Below are 15,253 nucleotides of genomic sequence, written 5' to 3' on the forward strand. Positions count from 1 at the left end.
GACATGAGGCAAAATGCAAGTATGTAACTATACTCTAACGAACACTAGTCTCTAATGGTAGACACGCATTAAGATAGAACACCAGCCTCCTCTGGGTAGGTCTTGCCACTCTAATCTCTCACGAGTTGGTTACTGGTCTTGAGATCCCAAGTAAGGGGTCAAGGCATCCCTCTCGGACTATCACCATGCATGGCTGGGGTTTAGGCCACCACTCTCTCACCACACCATTGGTATGACTACTAGCGCGTGTCAGGGTTATACCTATCCCAGTGCAAGTCTAGTCACATCAACCTAGGTTTAGATACCTCCCATCATGCATTTCACTCTCTTAGTTCAGTATCCTCCCCTACTAGAGTAAATGTATCCTATGGCACCAACCAACTTGAACTATGCTTTCTCTTAACCCTATTAGTCACCACATATAATGGACAGGAAGCTCTCATGTCCTCTCACTGATTAGCTATCAGTCTTAAGTGCCCATGAGCCCAAGTCTATTGTATGGAACCCTACCAATGAATGGGCCCCAAAATGTGGTTGTGTCCTCTCATGGATTGGTTACCGGTCTTAAGCACCCACTACCCCCACACTATTGCCACGGGTCACTCGGCATCAATACCCACACCAATAGGGTGTGAAATGACGAGGTTTCTAACCAACTCCGCTAGACTTCCTAGTTATGGCATTCAGTAATTGTGAAAAGCGCCGAGGGACATCATAGGATTGTGTCCCATACCACCTCCACTGATGTCTCAAGATAGAACACCCAATTGGAATTCCCCAATTCACAATCACGACTTACATCCATATAGCATGAAGGTTCAATCGCATTCTCAATTCATAAGTCAATATAAGTCCATAAAGTCATATGTTGATCCATATATCAAATGCATCATTAATCACTTATATCTGAAATTTTAGAGTCATAATATTCAATCCTTAACCCTAAAATAACAACATGTAAACATATAAGCAAGTTTCATAACAATCAAGAATGTAACAATAGTTATCTGCAAGTGAACATCCTCACCTTGTCATTGATTTGTAACCTTGTAAAATAGGTCAAAGATTATGTTCACGCTTCCCAAAAATTCATATTAACATGTTGGTTCAAGGTTAGAAATAACCCTAGTGTTATGACATTGAAAAGATAAACAAAAGACCAACACAACAGGGTGTGATTGGTCGGGCTGGTTGCCTAGGGCAACCTAGGCAAGCAATTAGCCAGACCATGGGTGTGGTCATCCAGGGCACCAGACCATTTAACCAGCCTCTATGTACGGACAAATTTGGCTCATATCATTAGAAAGCTTCTCATTTGGATTATATACTACTCCGAAAATACTTAGAAAATTCTGAAATCATACTAGAACATGATCTATCATAGTTTATAGATCAAACAAAACAAAAAGAATGAAAACCTAATGAATCCTATATTAGGTCTTCTCTAAAATCTATCCGAAATATTCACAGATGAGCCAGAGTGAATGGGGATTCACTCTAGAGTAAAGAAGATTGAAGAATTAGGTTGATACAGCAACTAGAAGCCTTCAACTAGGTCTTGGCAGTAGGATGAATCAATCATAGAAGAGGACTAGAATGAAGTAGACGAATACTAACCTTTAAGAAAGCAAATTGTCATTCGAAAACCTTCACTGATGCTCTCCACTCTGTCTTTCACCTTGGGGTGTGTTCTCTAATGAGCTCTGATGTTCTATGACCGCTTTAGAACATAATGACACGTTTAGAATGAAAACAAATTAAATAGGGCTACACAAATCACTTTTTCCAAAATCACCCTTTTCCCCTTAAACTAGGCTGGTCACTTGGGGCGCCAGGGTAGGCAACCAGCCATGGAACTTTTGTTTCAGAAGCAAAGTTAAGGCCCTAAATGCCCTAACTCTACCTTAGTTCCTATTATATGTTATAAAAGAGTCCTTCTTGATTTTTCGAGACCTTCTACATGCATCATCACAGTATACTTGATCCATCTACCAAATCCATCAACGTCCGAGTTGAATTTGCTTCCAATTTCTTATAGAAATCCCAACTCAAGATCATCTCCATATAATTCCATTGGTCCAAAATCCAATCTAATGGTCTCTACCTAGATGGCCCACAGTTGCCTTTTTCCACATTCCAAGTTTTCGGACCTACAATATGGATTTCTTGTTTAGGATTTTGGGGGATTTCACAATGAGGAAAGGTATCTAGACCAAATGTAGTGTGTTACCATAGGACTTTGCATTGGGTTTAGAATCCCCGACATGCCCCAGTACTTAAACCAATGGTTGCGGTGAAAGAGTATGGTTCTATACCCAGCCATGGTTGATGATGAGGACTAAACCCCTTACCCAGGATCCCAATAGAGATATCCAATATGTGAGGGATCAAAGTGGCGAGACCTACCCAAAGGAGGGTTGGTGTTACATTTTTAAGCATGTCTGCTTGAACAGAGACTCGTATAGTTAGATTACTATATGCATTTCATTATTTCATCTGCTATTTACTACGTGATTTTGGTACATAAATGGAATTGTTGCCTTACTAAGTTTGTTAGGACTCATCCTTGTGAATTATCTCCATTTTCTTCAGATGTTTGTATAGAAACAAGAGAAATTTCCCATGCGTGGGAGAACACCTCTAAAGAGGTACTGGAGGTGTTGATGGGATCTAGTCCTAATCAATACAAAGCTTCCTACGGGTGCATGAAAGGCTCTTATAGCACCTATTGATGGGAAAAGAGCCCGAGTTGTCCGCCACTTGGACAAGTCCATGAAAGGAAGTCGCATGACTCCGTGGATCAAGAAATATGAGATAGAGTACCCTAAGAAGTTGTAGGACAATAATAAAACTTGATGAAATATTCTTTGGATAATTCTTGCTTTTGTTGTTACATAGTTTCTTACCTACTTTTGATACACTCCTTTGAGACATTCTTTTGATATCATTCAGTGTTATTTCCTTGGATTTTGGAATCATTTATTCCTTGACTTATTATTGAATTGTTCTTTGCTCATAATTATGGCCTTTTGTGTATATTATTACTAATGATGTAATTAAGGATCTTGTGGCTGTGGATCACACCCACTGGTTTTCGGATGAGTCCGATGCCGACGGGTGGGGCGTGACATAAACAGTGCACTAGGTATGAGGAAAGGTATCTGGACTACATTTAATGTGTTACTATAGAACCTTGCATTGAGTTTAGAATTCCCGACATGCGCCAATACTCAGGTCAATGGTTGTGGTGAGAGAGTCTAGACCTATACCCCAACTATGGTTGATGATGAGGACCGTACCCCTTACTCGGGATCCCAACAAAGGTAGCCAGTCTAGGAGAGATCAAAGTGATGAGACCTACCAAGAGGAGGGCTGGTGTTATATCTTAAAGCATGCTTGCATAAATAGAGACTCTCATGGTTAGATAACTAAATGCATTTCATAACTCTACATTTCATTATTTCATATGCTATTCACTAGGTGATTACGGTACATATATGGAATTGTTGTCTTATTGAGTTCATTAGAACTCATACTTATGGATTATCTCTGTTTTCTTCGTATGTTTATACAAAATTAGGAGAAATTCCTCATGCATGGGAGAACACCTCTGAAGAGGTACTAGAGTCTTTGATGGGATTTGGTCAAAATCAACACGAAGCTTCATGCTAGTGCATGAAATGTTGTTATGGCACCTATTGACAGGAAGAGACCCCAGGTTGTCTACCAGTTGGACAAGTCCATGAATGAAGGTCTCATAACTCTGTGGATTGAGAAATATGAGATAGAGTAGTTGTAGGACAATAATAAAACATGATGAAACATTCTTCGGATAATTCTTACTTCCGTTGATACATACTTTCTTACCTATCTTTGATACACTCCTTTAAGACATTCTTTTGATATCATTCTGTGTTATTTCCTTGGATTTTGGAACCGTTTATTCTTTAACTTATTATTGAATTTTTCTTTGCTCGTGATTATGGCATTTTGTGTATATTATTACTAATGATGTAATTGAGGATCTTGTGGCTGTGGATCACACCCACTGGTTTTCGGATGGGTCCGATGTCAGCAGGTGGGGTGTGACAAATCTTGTCTTCTCTAGCAATTGCATAATGGATTTTAATTCTCCATCCTCCCCTAGAATATGTGAGATACTTTCATCAATCTCTATCTCATAACTTCAAGATCCATGCTAGCTTCTTTAATGCTTGAAAATTAATTTTCAAAAAATGAACATTGCAAGACTCTAGATGTGTCATTCCTCCAATTTACTTTTCATCATAAAACATAGCCTTTTGAGCAATTAAAGTATCTAATAAAGATTGTCCTTTTAGTTCTAGGGCTAAGTCTTCTACACTTATAGGAGGTACAATGACTATCGCTTACATATCCTATGGTCACATATGCTCCAAGATGACCTTTGCGCCTCTTCACATTTCATAGGGAGTGGAGAAAATTGACTATGATGACACGTTGCTATGGATACAGATAGTGACAAAAGCTTCTCCTCATGAAGATATTGGGAGGTTGACTTGTTCCATCATCAATCTAACCATCTCTATAAGTGAAAATATTTCTAATCCCTGCTACATTATTTTTGTTACAGGATAGAGAAGAATTTTCAAATTTGCCTTCACATTAATTGTCCATAATTTCTAAATAGATAAGCTCTATAATTTGGGATGCCTTTTCAAAAGGTTCCAATGAGCCTTACCAGCTAAACAATGTTCGTATATCGATAGATTCGCCTTAGCGACTGAGTCAAGAAGACCTTCTCTAGCTAGTCTGGCAATTCTGTCACAATTCATGTGTCCTAATCTAGCATGCTCAAAGAATATACAAGATCATAATAAATATGGATTACAAAAGATGAAGTAGAAATAGCTAGATTAAATAAAACTAACTTGATGAAACCATTCTAAAGTCATAATTTCCAAACAAACTACCATTGGAATGTATTTCCAAAATAACTATCAAATATTAAGAAATTTAATAAAGACAAAAATGTACTAAAACTGAAATTAGATTACACTGGATTTCTAATGCTTTTAGCAAGTCATGGAAAAGTAAGGTGCACTTAGTGTGCAAAGCAAGCTTAGGCATACCACCTCACTGTACTACTTCGTTCTTGCTAATTCATATGAAGATATTTTGGGAGCCATCTAGAAGTCCTGTAATCTATAAGTCCCCCTCGATCTCTAGCAATATGCCTTTTTGTTCCTTTTCACAATCCATTCAAACTAGGTATAAGCAACCAAAACATATATACACATAATAGTATACAAAGAGAGCGTTGAAAATGGCACCTTCTTCGACCCAGTGCAACCATGAGTAAAGTGTACCCTCTTTTGATAGATAACATTTGACTTTGCAAGGATCTCTCTTTCTACCATGCTTGCCTCTTTGCTGCTTGGTAGATTTGCCTCCACTTGGTGCTTAGTTCAGAACCTTAACTTGATTTCCTACTTCATTGTCTCTTGCACTTAGACCCAAATGTCTTGTGCTAACCCTTTTGGCGACAAAGATTTGTTTTAGGGTCACTTCTTGGTGCCCCGCCTCCAGTTTCACACAAGCGGTGACATCATTGAAAGTTTTTATATCATTATTATGTGTGAGAAACATTTTTATTTTGGGCCAAGTAATCAGGTAGTTTCTTAATAATTATCTGAACATGTTGCTCATTTGTAAGGGTGTTCTCGACATCATCCAGTTTCTAATCATGTCTTTGACAAGACTTAGGTGTTCAAGTATGGTATGTTTGGGGTCCTTACGATACATATCCAACTTCAAAGTCATAGCCCTTAACCTAATAGTTGATTACCTCCATACTCTAATTTTTTCTAATCCCATTTAGACTTAGCAGTAGAGTATTTCTCATATACACTAATGAAGTCTTCATGTATATTGCTAAGCATGAAATAACATATCCATCATATTTCCTAAACTGTTTCATATGCATTCTTTTCTTGACAATGCCGAGTAGTATTACCCTCTTCGAGTTTCTTCATTTTAGAAGTCAGGTATGATGACATATGTTAGAGTTGGTCTCATCTAACTCAAAACATTTGTCAAGGTCTACTTCATTCAAGTTAGCCATCACTAAATTCAACAATGCGTAATAGAACACTCAATATACATTTAGATCTTTCTCAAAAAATCCTAATTAAAATTAATGGTTTCCAACTCACACAATGAGACAAAAAGCTTGTTAAGCTCATAATCAAATCTCACAAGAGTGAATTGAAAACAATATATATATATATATATATATATATATATATATATATATATATATATATATATATATATATATATATATATATATATATATATATATATTTTATAAATTTAAGTGATTTTCAACAAATAAAGAAGATTTTAAGATTCCACAACCAAAAGATTGTGCCAAACATATGGGTTTGCATGAGTCCCACTAGAAAAGCCCAAGATTTGGTTTTTAAAATGACACATCCAGTTAGTCAGTATAAGAGTGTGATGCGTAGTGTGGTGACAATCCTTTACATGGCTTCGAAATATAGTTGAAAGTAAAACCCTTTTAATTATATCACATGTAATCCTACTACAATACTATTAAGGTGTACCACCTTTTGCATCATTTTCAAATACTTACTCTAACACAGACATAAAAACAAATTTTTAAAAAATAAAAAATGTTATTTGACGAGCACCATATAAAATCTCTTCCAATTAAAATAATTAAATAAACATCTATGGCTTGTTTGGAAGAGATTGATTCCACAACCGACAAATGGAGCAAATCAAAGGTCTAAATCACCACAGGAGGGTATAATTTTGCCAATATAAAGTTCTATATATGTGACAAAATCCAAATCCCAAAAATATTCAATGCATACATAACAATTGCATAAATAAAACTTTATAGAGATTCTCCATAGCTAAAGTAGTCTAATATTTCGTTTTTTATTTCTTAATATAGAGAAGTTATCTCTCCATATAATAAATAAATAAATAAATAAAATACATAATCTTTTTGGCCAATAAATAAAATATTCCCCATAGTTGTTCTTTTAATGTCTGATGTCATCAACATAAAGCTAAACTTCTTTTTACCCATGATGAAGTTAACAATTCTAATGGTGGAGACCAAGCCCATCACATCTTTGTCAAAATCTCACAAAAAACATTAACAAACCAAGAGAAATTCAAAAACTTCTCATCTCTTTTAAGCTTTAAAATTTCTTATATATATCTAATTTAAAAAGAAATATGCCTCTAACAAAGAGATTTTTTATTTTATTTTTTTATTCATGTTTTTTAATAACATCAGTAGAAAGAAACAAAAACATTAAAAGAACTATTTTGATTTTTGTAATGTTTTTAATTAGAGAGACCAACACGTCACTGACATTCAAAAAATCTTTCTTTTTATATTACTAATGACATATTTGTCTTAACCATGGATGGAGACGGTCAAAATGCCAATTCTACTTATTTTTCCTTCAATAAAGGACAAAAATCACACAAAAATTGAGAAAAATATTTTGATTTTTCTTCAAATTTTTTCCTTCATTCTAACTCACATGATATGACTCCACTTTGAGAGGTTTCTGCCGAAGTTAGAAACCTTTCAAAAGTGGTTTCCTTAAAAGAATAAATTCGATTTTACTTATTCTATCTTTTTTTTCTTCAAAACTTCTCTGCTTTTGTGTTTCTACACCCCCTAAATTCATCATCACATATGGAAGACCGACGAGAGTATAAAGTATGTTAAATTGAACAATCTTTTATTTATTAGTTTTTTCAAAAAAGAAAAAAATACCGATTAGAACAAGATAATAATTCAGAATAAGTGCAATTGCCACAAAAATGGTAGATTGGATTTAGGGTAAGGCCATTGGTCAAAGTGAATTCTAAAAACAAGATAGACATGCAATCCTAAAGTTCTTTTAAATAATTTACTGTTGCCCAATTCTTATATGGCACGATGATCTCTTTGACAGTGAATTCGCTTTCAATCACTAATGGGTGAAAAACAAATTAATACCCACAAATGTCATCATAAATTAACCAACCCCTATATAAAAATCTAACCATTGCTGATGACCCTAACCACAACTTGGCTCTGATACCAATGTTAAACATTTACTGCAAAAATAGATTTAGGATCATATACCTCAGAGATCTTAAATGCAATGAACCTAGATACAAGAAGTGTCACTTTGTGTTCCAATTCCCTTGATTTCCTTTTTCGTATTCTACACTCCATGTTATTTTCCACGTTTTCAAATCGGCAAAACCACAACAATGGAAGTTCAGGATCGACTTCTTCCAGAGAAGTCACTAAGAGAATAAAGAGATGCAATACAAAATTTTCAATTGGTTATTTTGTATTCCTTCCTTCTATTTATAATATTCTTTCTCCTCAACCCTATTTGCTTAAATTAGAGCCCCACTTAGAGTCGACTAAGTGAAGGAAAGAAACATGGGAGTCCCATATGCACTCAACCAAAAGAATCCAGTTATTTAGGAGCACCCAACTTCTTTGTCTCCACCTTAGGCCCAAAGGGGGCCCACTATAAATAACAATATCTAACCTAGGGAGAAGGAGGAGAAGGAGGAGGAGGAGGCTATGGCATGGGATGTGGTGGGTGATTTCCAACAAAGGAAGGGATGTGGTGGTTTTTGTGGTGGTGGGTGATTTTTGGCCCACAAAGTGAAGGAAGGAGATGGATGAAGGAAAAATTCCGTCACACACCTAAGGGTTGAGTATGGGAATATACTAGGGTAGTTTAGTAAATTGATACTTATGAGGGTGTTTTGGTCATTTTATTGACTCTGTTAAGTTAGCCACCTATAATAAAAATGTGAACAAACAGTATCATATTGGCACTTAAGGCAGGCGCCTTTAATTTCGCTCCCACTTAAGGGAGCCACCAGTAAAAACACTATAGTTACAATCTTTTTTTACCATCAATGATTAACTACCAAGACCATACAACAATAGAGTTTATTTTTGGTAAAATACAACAATAGACTTAAGACAAACTTAAGACTCCTCTTGTATTATAAGAAAAGTCCTTAATTAACTATCCTAATTACATTCTACAATACAACCCTACTAGCATAAACGATCTTAACATTAAAAACTACATTGAAACCTTTGAAATATAAGTGGTAAACTGGAGAAATGCAATCAAAGCCCGCAACTCCTTTCTCTTCATTTATGTTCTTTAATTATGCTCTTCAGAATTAACATGTAGAACTCTATCAAGAACATCAAGGAACAACTGATGAGCCGTAAGCTGTGGGTAATGTCCATCACCTTCAATGATCTCCACGGTCGTCTTTCCTTTAATCTGCTTCTGCATATAATACCCAACAGATATTGGAACAGCGAAGTCTTTGCTGGTCTGAACAATGGTACATGGAATGTGAACTTTCTGAAGAAGGTCTCTGTAGTCGCTGTAGAAGATGGTTTTGGCCAGTGAAAGTGCAACTTCAGGTCTCATTTGTCCCCAGAGTTTCCCCATCTTCTCCACTGACAGGGTGTCTCTTGCATCCACTGCAAGCTCAGCGAAGCGTGGTGCCCATTCATGGAAGTTGGATTCTATGTTTGATAACAATTGCTCCACTTCTGACTTCTCAAACCCTCCTTCATAATCTTCTGTATTCAAGTACCTACAAATCCAAAAACTTTTAGGTCTTAATTTAGTCCATTACCATTACAATAACAGCAGCTTAGGGCTCCAACTAGATCTGGGCTGAGATACCTTACACTAGAATAAGGTTAGGGTTTATGAAAAAAAAAAAAAGGATCTTGCTTAGGTAGTGTATGGTAGTGCATCTAACTTCGTGGTGCTTGTGGTATCCATAGTGCTACATGGGTTCTATTAATTCTGTTTTTTTGTTCAATTACTATCCAGTTTAAATTTGGTTATGCTATTTGGTTGTGTTGAATTTTGAAATTAAGAGTCAAGATAAAGCAATAGCTTAAGATCAACATAAATCCGAGGGGTGACTCAGTTGACAAAAAACCAATGCTTCCACTTAGGAAGTCAAAATTCAAATCCCCTTGGGGCTGGTGGCGAAGCCCCTTTCACCCTGCCTATATTTATTATTTAAAAGCTTAAGATCAAAATATAATATTCGTTTAAGAGTGAAGTGCTTCCAAGCTTGAAGTATATTGAGTCTTGACTATCGAGTCCAAACAAAAGTTTAAATTATAATAATGAATTCAAGAAGAAACGTAAATATTTGAGTTTTTTGCAGGGCGTCCATTTAAGTGAACCTCTAATTCCTGACTTCCCATTTAAGTGGGCTAAATTTGCATTAGCGCCCACCTTTATCAACTTGGTAAATTGCAAATTATCCACTTTAACGGTCAAAACTTTGGTAGTTAAGGTGGGTAATTTCAAATGACTCATATACTCCTTTTATTATGAAAAGACCAAATTGCCCCTCACTTCAGTGATCCAACCCTTAGGTGGGTGAAGGGAGATCTCTTCACCCATTTTCTTCTCATACCCTGCCAGAAACCCCACTTTGCTGGCAATCATCACCCCTCCCCCTGCGGGCGACAATCAACCACCCCACCTTCCCCTGGTGGTGATCAGCCCTCTCTCTTCCAAAAATTTAACAAAACCCTCTTAGCAATCTTTCATCTCCTCTAAAAATTTCAGTTTTTCTTTTACTAAAAAATCGTGTAAAAAGTTTAAAAACCCACAATAGGAGTACAACAAGATCTTCATCATACCCTAGCTTTCTGCAACAGGGGAGCGAATCCATTGCAAGGGTTCTTTCCTTCCTTGCAAGATTTAAGACTAACTTCAGAGAACTGGTCTATTTCAATTGACCCAAACACCCTAAAATCCGCGGTTCCATGCTTCCGCAAATGACCAAGAAACCTCAGACTTTTATCTCTATACATCCTAGTGGAAAACCTAGAGCACAAATGCAATGAACCCGACTGCTAGAAGGAAAAGAGCAAGTATTCCAACAAAATGAATGCGAAGTAGGTGAAAAAAGAAAGTTCAGATGGATTAAGAGTTAAACCATTGAGAACCGCCATCAATTCAGCTTTTCCCTCCTACCTCGTCGAAAATTGTCATATTCTTCGGAGTTGGAACTCAAATTGAGGATGCCAAAAGCGTTAATGGAGGAACCCATGAAACCACCCAAGCCCAAGGAAAAGATTGACCTTGTAGTGGTTCAATCGAGCATAATCGACATTAATTTTAGGGTTTCGATCGAAGTTGGGTAACTTTGGATTTTTAGGGTTTCAATCGATTTGACTCTCCCTAAATCTCATAGGGAGTTCTATTCAAGGAACGAAGTATCGTTCATTTCGCCCGGTTCACTACCCAGCAAACCGGACGATATGGCGAAATCTCGCTGCCTGGTTTTTCAAATTTCAAAAATCAAAATATACTTATTAAAGTCTGCGGTGCGATTACCCAGGTAACATAAATGTAAATTTGATAAAAATAATATAAGAAATAATTACAAAAGGTGCGAGCATCCATGTAATAAATGTAAAGTTGAAACAGTATAAAAATAATATAAGAAATTCTTATAAAAGTACAAAACATCAATCAGTCATGTAAAAGTAATAATATAATAATATTTTTTAAACAAAAATCTGTCTTTTAACTCTCTCTCTCCCACCTTCATCAGTCGTCCCTAACATCTCCAGCTATCATCTGCGAGTTTTTTTTCCAAAGGCAAGCTTTCTCTCTCTCTTTTTCTCTTTTTCTCTCACGGTGACGCACAGTCGGAGACCGCCGGCGGCGATAATCGGCCGAATCTCTCTCATCTCGTTTCGGAGCAAACTTTCGGTTCACTCAGTAGCTAAACCAGTGAAATTCACCTAAAAATAGTTCCATGGTTCTACTTCTATCGGTCACTCAGGTCACTGACGTGGAATAAAATCGAGTACATTGGGAAAGAAAAATATCGATAAAGAAAGGAGAGACTGGTGGTGGTAGCAGCAGTTAGTAGCTCTGTAGTTTGCTTGCTCCGTTGACATTTCACTGTCATCCAGAAAACTCAAAATTTCGAATTCCTAAAAAGCTTAACAAAACCTCAAAACTCTCTCATAGAAAACTTAACTTTTCTTCTCTCTTTTCCTTTCCTTCTTTCTTTTATCAGAGATGTAGGGTTTCTGGCAGGGCAGATTTCTCCCATTGCCCACCGGGTCACTTAAATGACTTAAGGGGCAATTTGATTTTTTCATTAATAGAGATATATGAGTTATTTGAAATTGCCACTTAAGTGGGTAGTCAAAAATTAGAGGCTCACTTAAGTGGGAACCCCGCAAAAAACTCTCAAATTTTTTTTTTATATCAATCCTTGATTGAGCAAATTCTTCAAAAATTAAATTATATCCAATCAAATGCTTTTAACATGTTCTTATTTGTAATCATGCTGGTGCAAGCACTACACGACTAGACAACAAACAATCTCTACATAGAGAAAAAGAATCTTATTTCAGTGGTGCATCTGACGTGGTGGTCATCATGGTGACCACTATAAGATGCCCGTCACGTGGATTCTATTCAATTCCATCTACTCAAACATGATTTGATTCATTTCAAAGAAAAATCAATTTTGTTTCACTAAGTTGGTTAAATGTATACATGGTGTTTTGAGCGGCTAGGATTTAATAAAAGCCACAAGGTGTGCATCCAGTTGGCACCAGAGACACCATCATGTCAGATGCACCACTAAAACATGATCCTAGAGCAAAAATGCCAGAGGCTTCTACACAAATAGAGTCCAGAGGGGACTTACCTCAGCACTTTTCTTCCAGAGAGGCTGTTTTGATGGCAAACTATATATCTCTTTTCCACATAAAATTACTAACTGAAATTGCATCATTAATCAGTAATATACTGCAGAGAGTAACAAAATACCTTGGAGAAGCTGCAAATAGTATGAGCTTCTTAAAGAGATCAGGTCTTTTAATGGAGGCGATGCATCCAACCATACCAGACATTGAGTGGCCAACAAGCACAGAGGAAGTCAATTTCATCTCATCCATTAGAACAATAAGGTCATCAGCAAAGGCCTCTAACGTAGTATACTTATCAGGATCAAACAGATTCAGATCCTTCACAGCACCAGAGAAACACCAATCAAAGATAAGCACACGATGACTTTGAGCCAAGTGTGGAAGGATTTTCTCCCAAACTGATTGATCTGCTCCATACCCATGAGCTAACACCACGCTTTCTTTCCCCGATCCAATTATCCTCGCGTTCATGGAGCTTGAAAGACTCTCCTCCAGCGTCAATACCATCTTTGGCAGCAGAAGAAGCAGAAGCAGAAGGAAAGCAAGAAGCAGATACTCGTAAGTTGAAGGATTTAGGAAGCCTGAAGGGAGTGAGAAAAAGAGAAATATGTAAAAAGAGTTATTTTGTCTTGGCGTATGTAAGATCATCAAGGCCTCTTTCAAATGATACAATAAATAGTAAGCCAGGAGTAATTTGTTGACTTTAGAATATGTTTTTGGATTCTTTATCCTCCAGTTAGAGTAGAGGATAATACTATTCTCATGTCTGTTTACCACATAATTAGGAGAGGTGCATTTCTAAATGTAAACAAATTGGACACCTTTTCTAAAAGCGTGGTGGAGAGATATGAGGTTGGAGTTGAAATTTCTACCTACTAGGGTAGAGAATTATGCTCTCCTCACATCCCTCTATGACATATTTAAGAAATGATCAATCTTTGAACACTGATAGAGTGGACTATATGTATAGTATAGATCACTTTCTTGTCGAAGATGAGAACAATGTGTTCTCATGACGTTTACCTCCCACACAATATTGGTGAGGCCAACATGTAATATTAACAAAAAAAATTAAGGTAGAAATCTCAGTGGGCCGCATATAGGCCCCACCCCCATTGTGTAGTTTAGGGGAGTTGATCTAAACTCCCATATATACTCAGAGTTAGGTTTCTTTCCTAAATATGTAATGGAATAATACAAAAAAATAAATAAAAACAGTCCTCTACTCATTTGTATAGATACCCGAACTCTGAAGATAATACTATCCTCAGTCCAGGGTAAAGTAAAAAAACTCTTAAATTATTGCCCATTTCAAAACTAAATTTACAAGCATATAACCAAGAACTATAGAGATTCTAGATTTCACTCCTGTCACACTAATTAATCAAAAAAATTTTTATTCTACCTTGGATTGGTCAAAGAAATTGAATAATTCGCTTCCTTTCTTTCTCAAGAGTTCATTTCTCTAACTGAAAGTTTTGGTGACACCAAAAATTTCTCACAACTTAGGTACTAGTAAAAAATTTTGTACTAAATGAAATTAATGAAGAACCAATTAATTCCTCAAAACTAATCGACAACCTTCAACTAGGGTATATGTTCTTCATGGATTTAATTCATAAGAACTAAGTACATAAATGATTCATTCTATTAAATAAAAATTATCATTCTCCAACATCGTTAAACATAAAAGTTAAATTCAAGAGTGCATTTGAATCACTTGTGATTAATTTTAATTCAAGGGACTTTTTGACAAATTTCTTGTTTAAGTTTGTCCTTTCAAAAAAAACTTCCAAAAATTTGGCATATGATCAATTCTTAGCTTCTGAATCATTATAATATAAAGGCCATTGTTTGTAATAATTTTATTTTTTAATAAATTAAAACAAGATATGTATATTAAATTCCTAGTCTTATGAAGAAAAAAAAACCTTATTTAGCCTTTCAAATGTATACAAGATATGTATATTAAATTCATTATATTGATAAGGATGATATAGTCATTACAAGTAAATAATTAAATTTAAGTTAAATAACTATGATTAATAAAGAGATTAGTGAGAAACATTTCAAGGAAACGAGGGGCCACAACTCACAAGTCAAATGTGAGGGGAGGAGGCACGCGCGTGCTTTGGGGACGATTTGTCTCTCTTTAACCTATCTGCAGCGAAGATAAGTCCAAAGAGTAGCTTTTTCCGCCATTGATGTGGTAGGACCCACCACGTTCTTTTATAATTGAAGCCTGACAAGTGACAGCTACCTAAATTTAGAAATTTGGCTCTTTTGATTTCTGGAAGAAAAAAATAGAAATTTATTGTAAAGCTAAAAGCCCACTTATTTTTACCCAGAAATGATAATAACAGTTTGACTTTACCTTAGATTCTATTTCTACTTTTTGACCAAGAAAGAGATTCCATTTCTAGTCCCTGATTTGGTCTTTTCTTTACAATTCTGTGTTTGACCGTGGGCTCTCGT

General features: G+C 36.1%; 1 protein-coding gene across 1 annotated transcript; it reads right to left on the minus strand.

Annotated features, from left to right (window-relative positions):
- Window positions 1–8,894: 8,894 nt before the first annotated feature.
- LOC149007321 (strigolactone esterase D14-like) lies at window positions 8,895–13,396 on the minus strand. Its single transcript, XM_089166419.1, has 2 exons — window positions 12,900–13,396; window positions 8,895–9,666 (listed from the first exon to the last, which is right to left on the minus strand). Exons 1-2 carry the CDS (start codon window positions 13,283–13,285, stop codon window positions 9,219–9,221), a joined length of 834 nt encoding a protein of 277 aa, XP_089022545.1. The 5' UTR covers window positions 13,286–13,396; the 3' UTR covers window positions 8,895–9,218.
- Window positions 13,397–15,253: the final 1,857 nt, after the last annotated feature.

This window comes from Hakea prostrata, chromosome 8, assembly GCF_041222555.1.
Source record: "Hakea prostrata isolate BN-2017 chromosome 8, UWA_Hpros_2, whole genome shotgun sequence".
Lineage (NCBI taxonomy): Eukaryota > Viridiplantae > Streptophyta > Magnoliopsida > Proteales > Proteaceae > Hakea > Hakea prostrata.

What these genes read in the sequence shown, in the direction of transcription:
- LOC149007321 (XM_089166419.1), bottom strand. Translation starts at nt 13,285, where the DNA reads ATGGTATTGACGCTGGAGGAGAGTCTTTCAAGCTCCATGAACGCGAGG. An exon ending in CTATTTGCAGCTTCTCCAAG is followed by an intron (nt 9,667 to 12,899) that starts GTATTTTGTTAC and finishes TTGGATTTGTAG; the next exon opens with GTACTTGAATACAGAAGATT.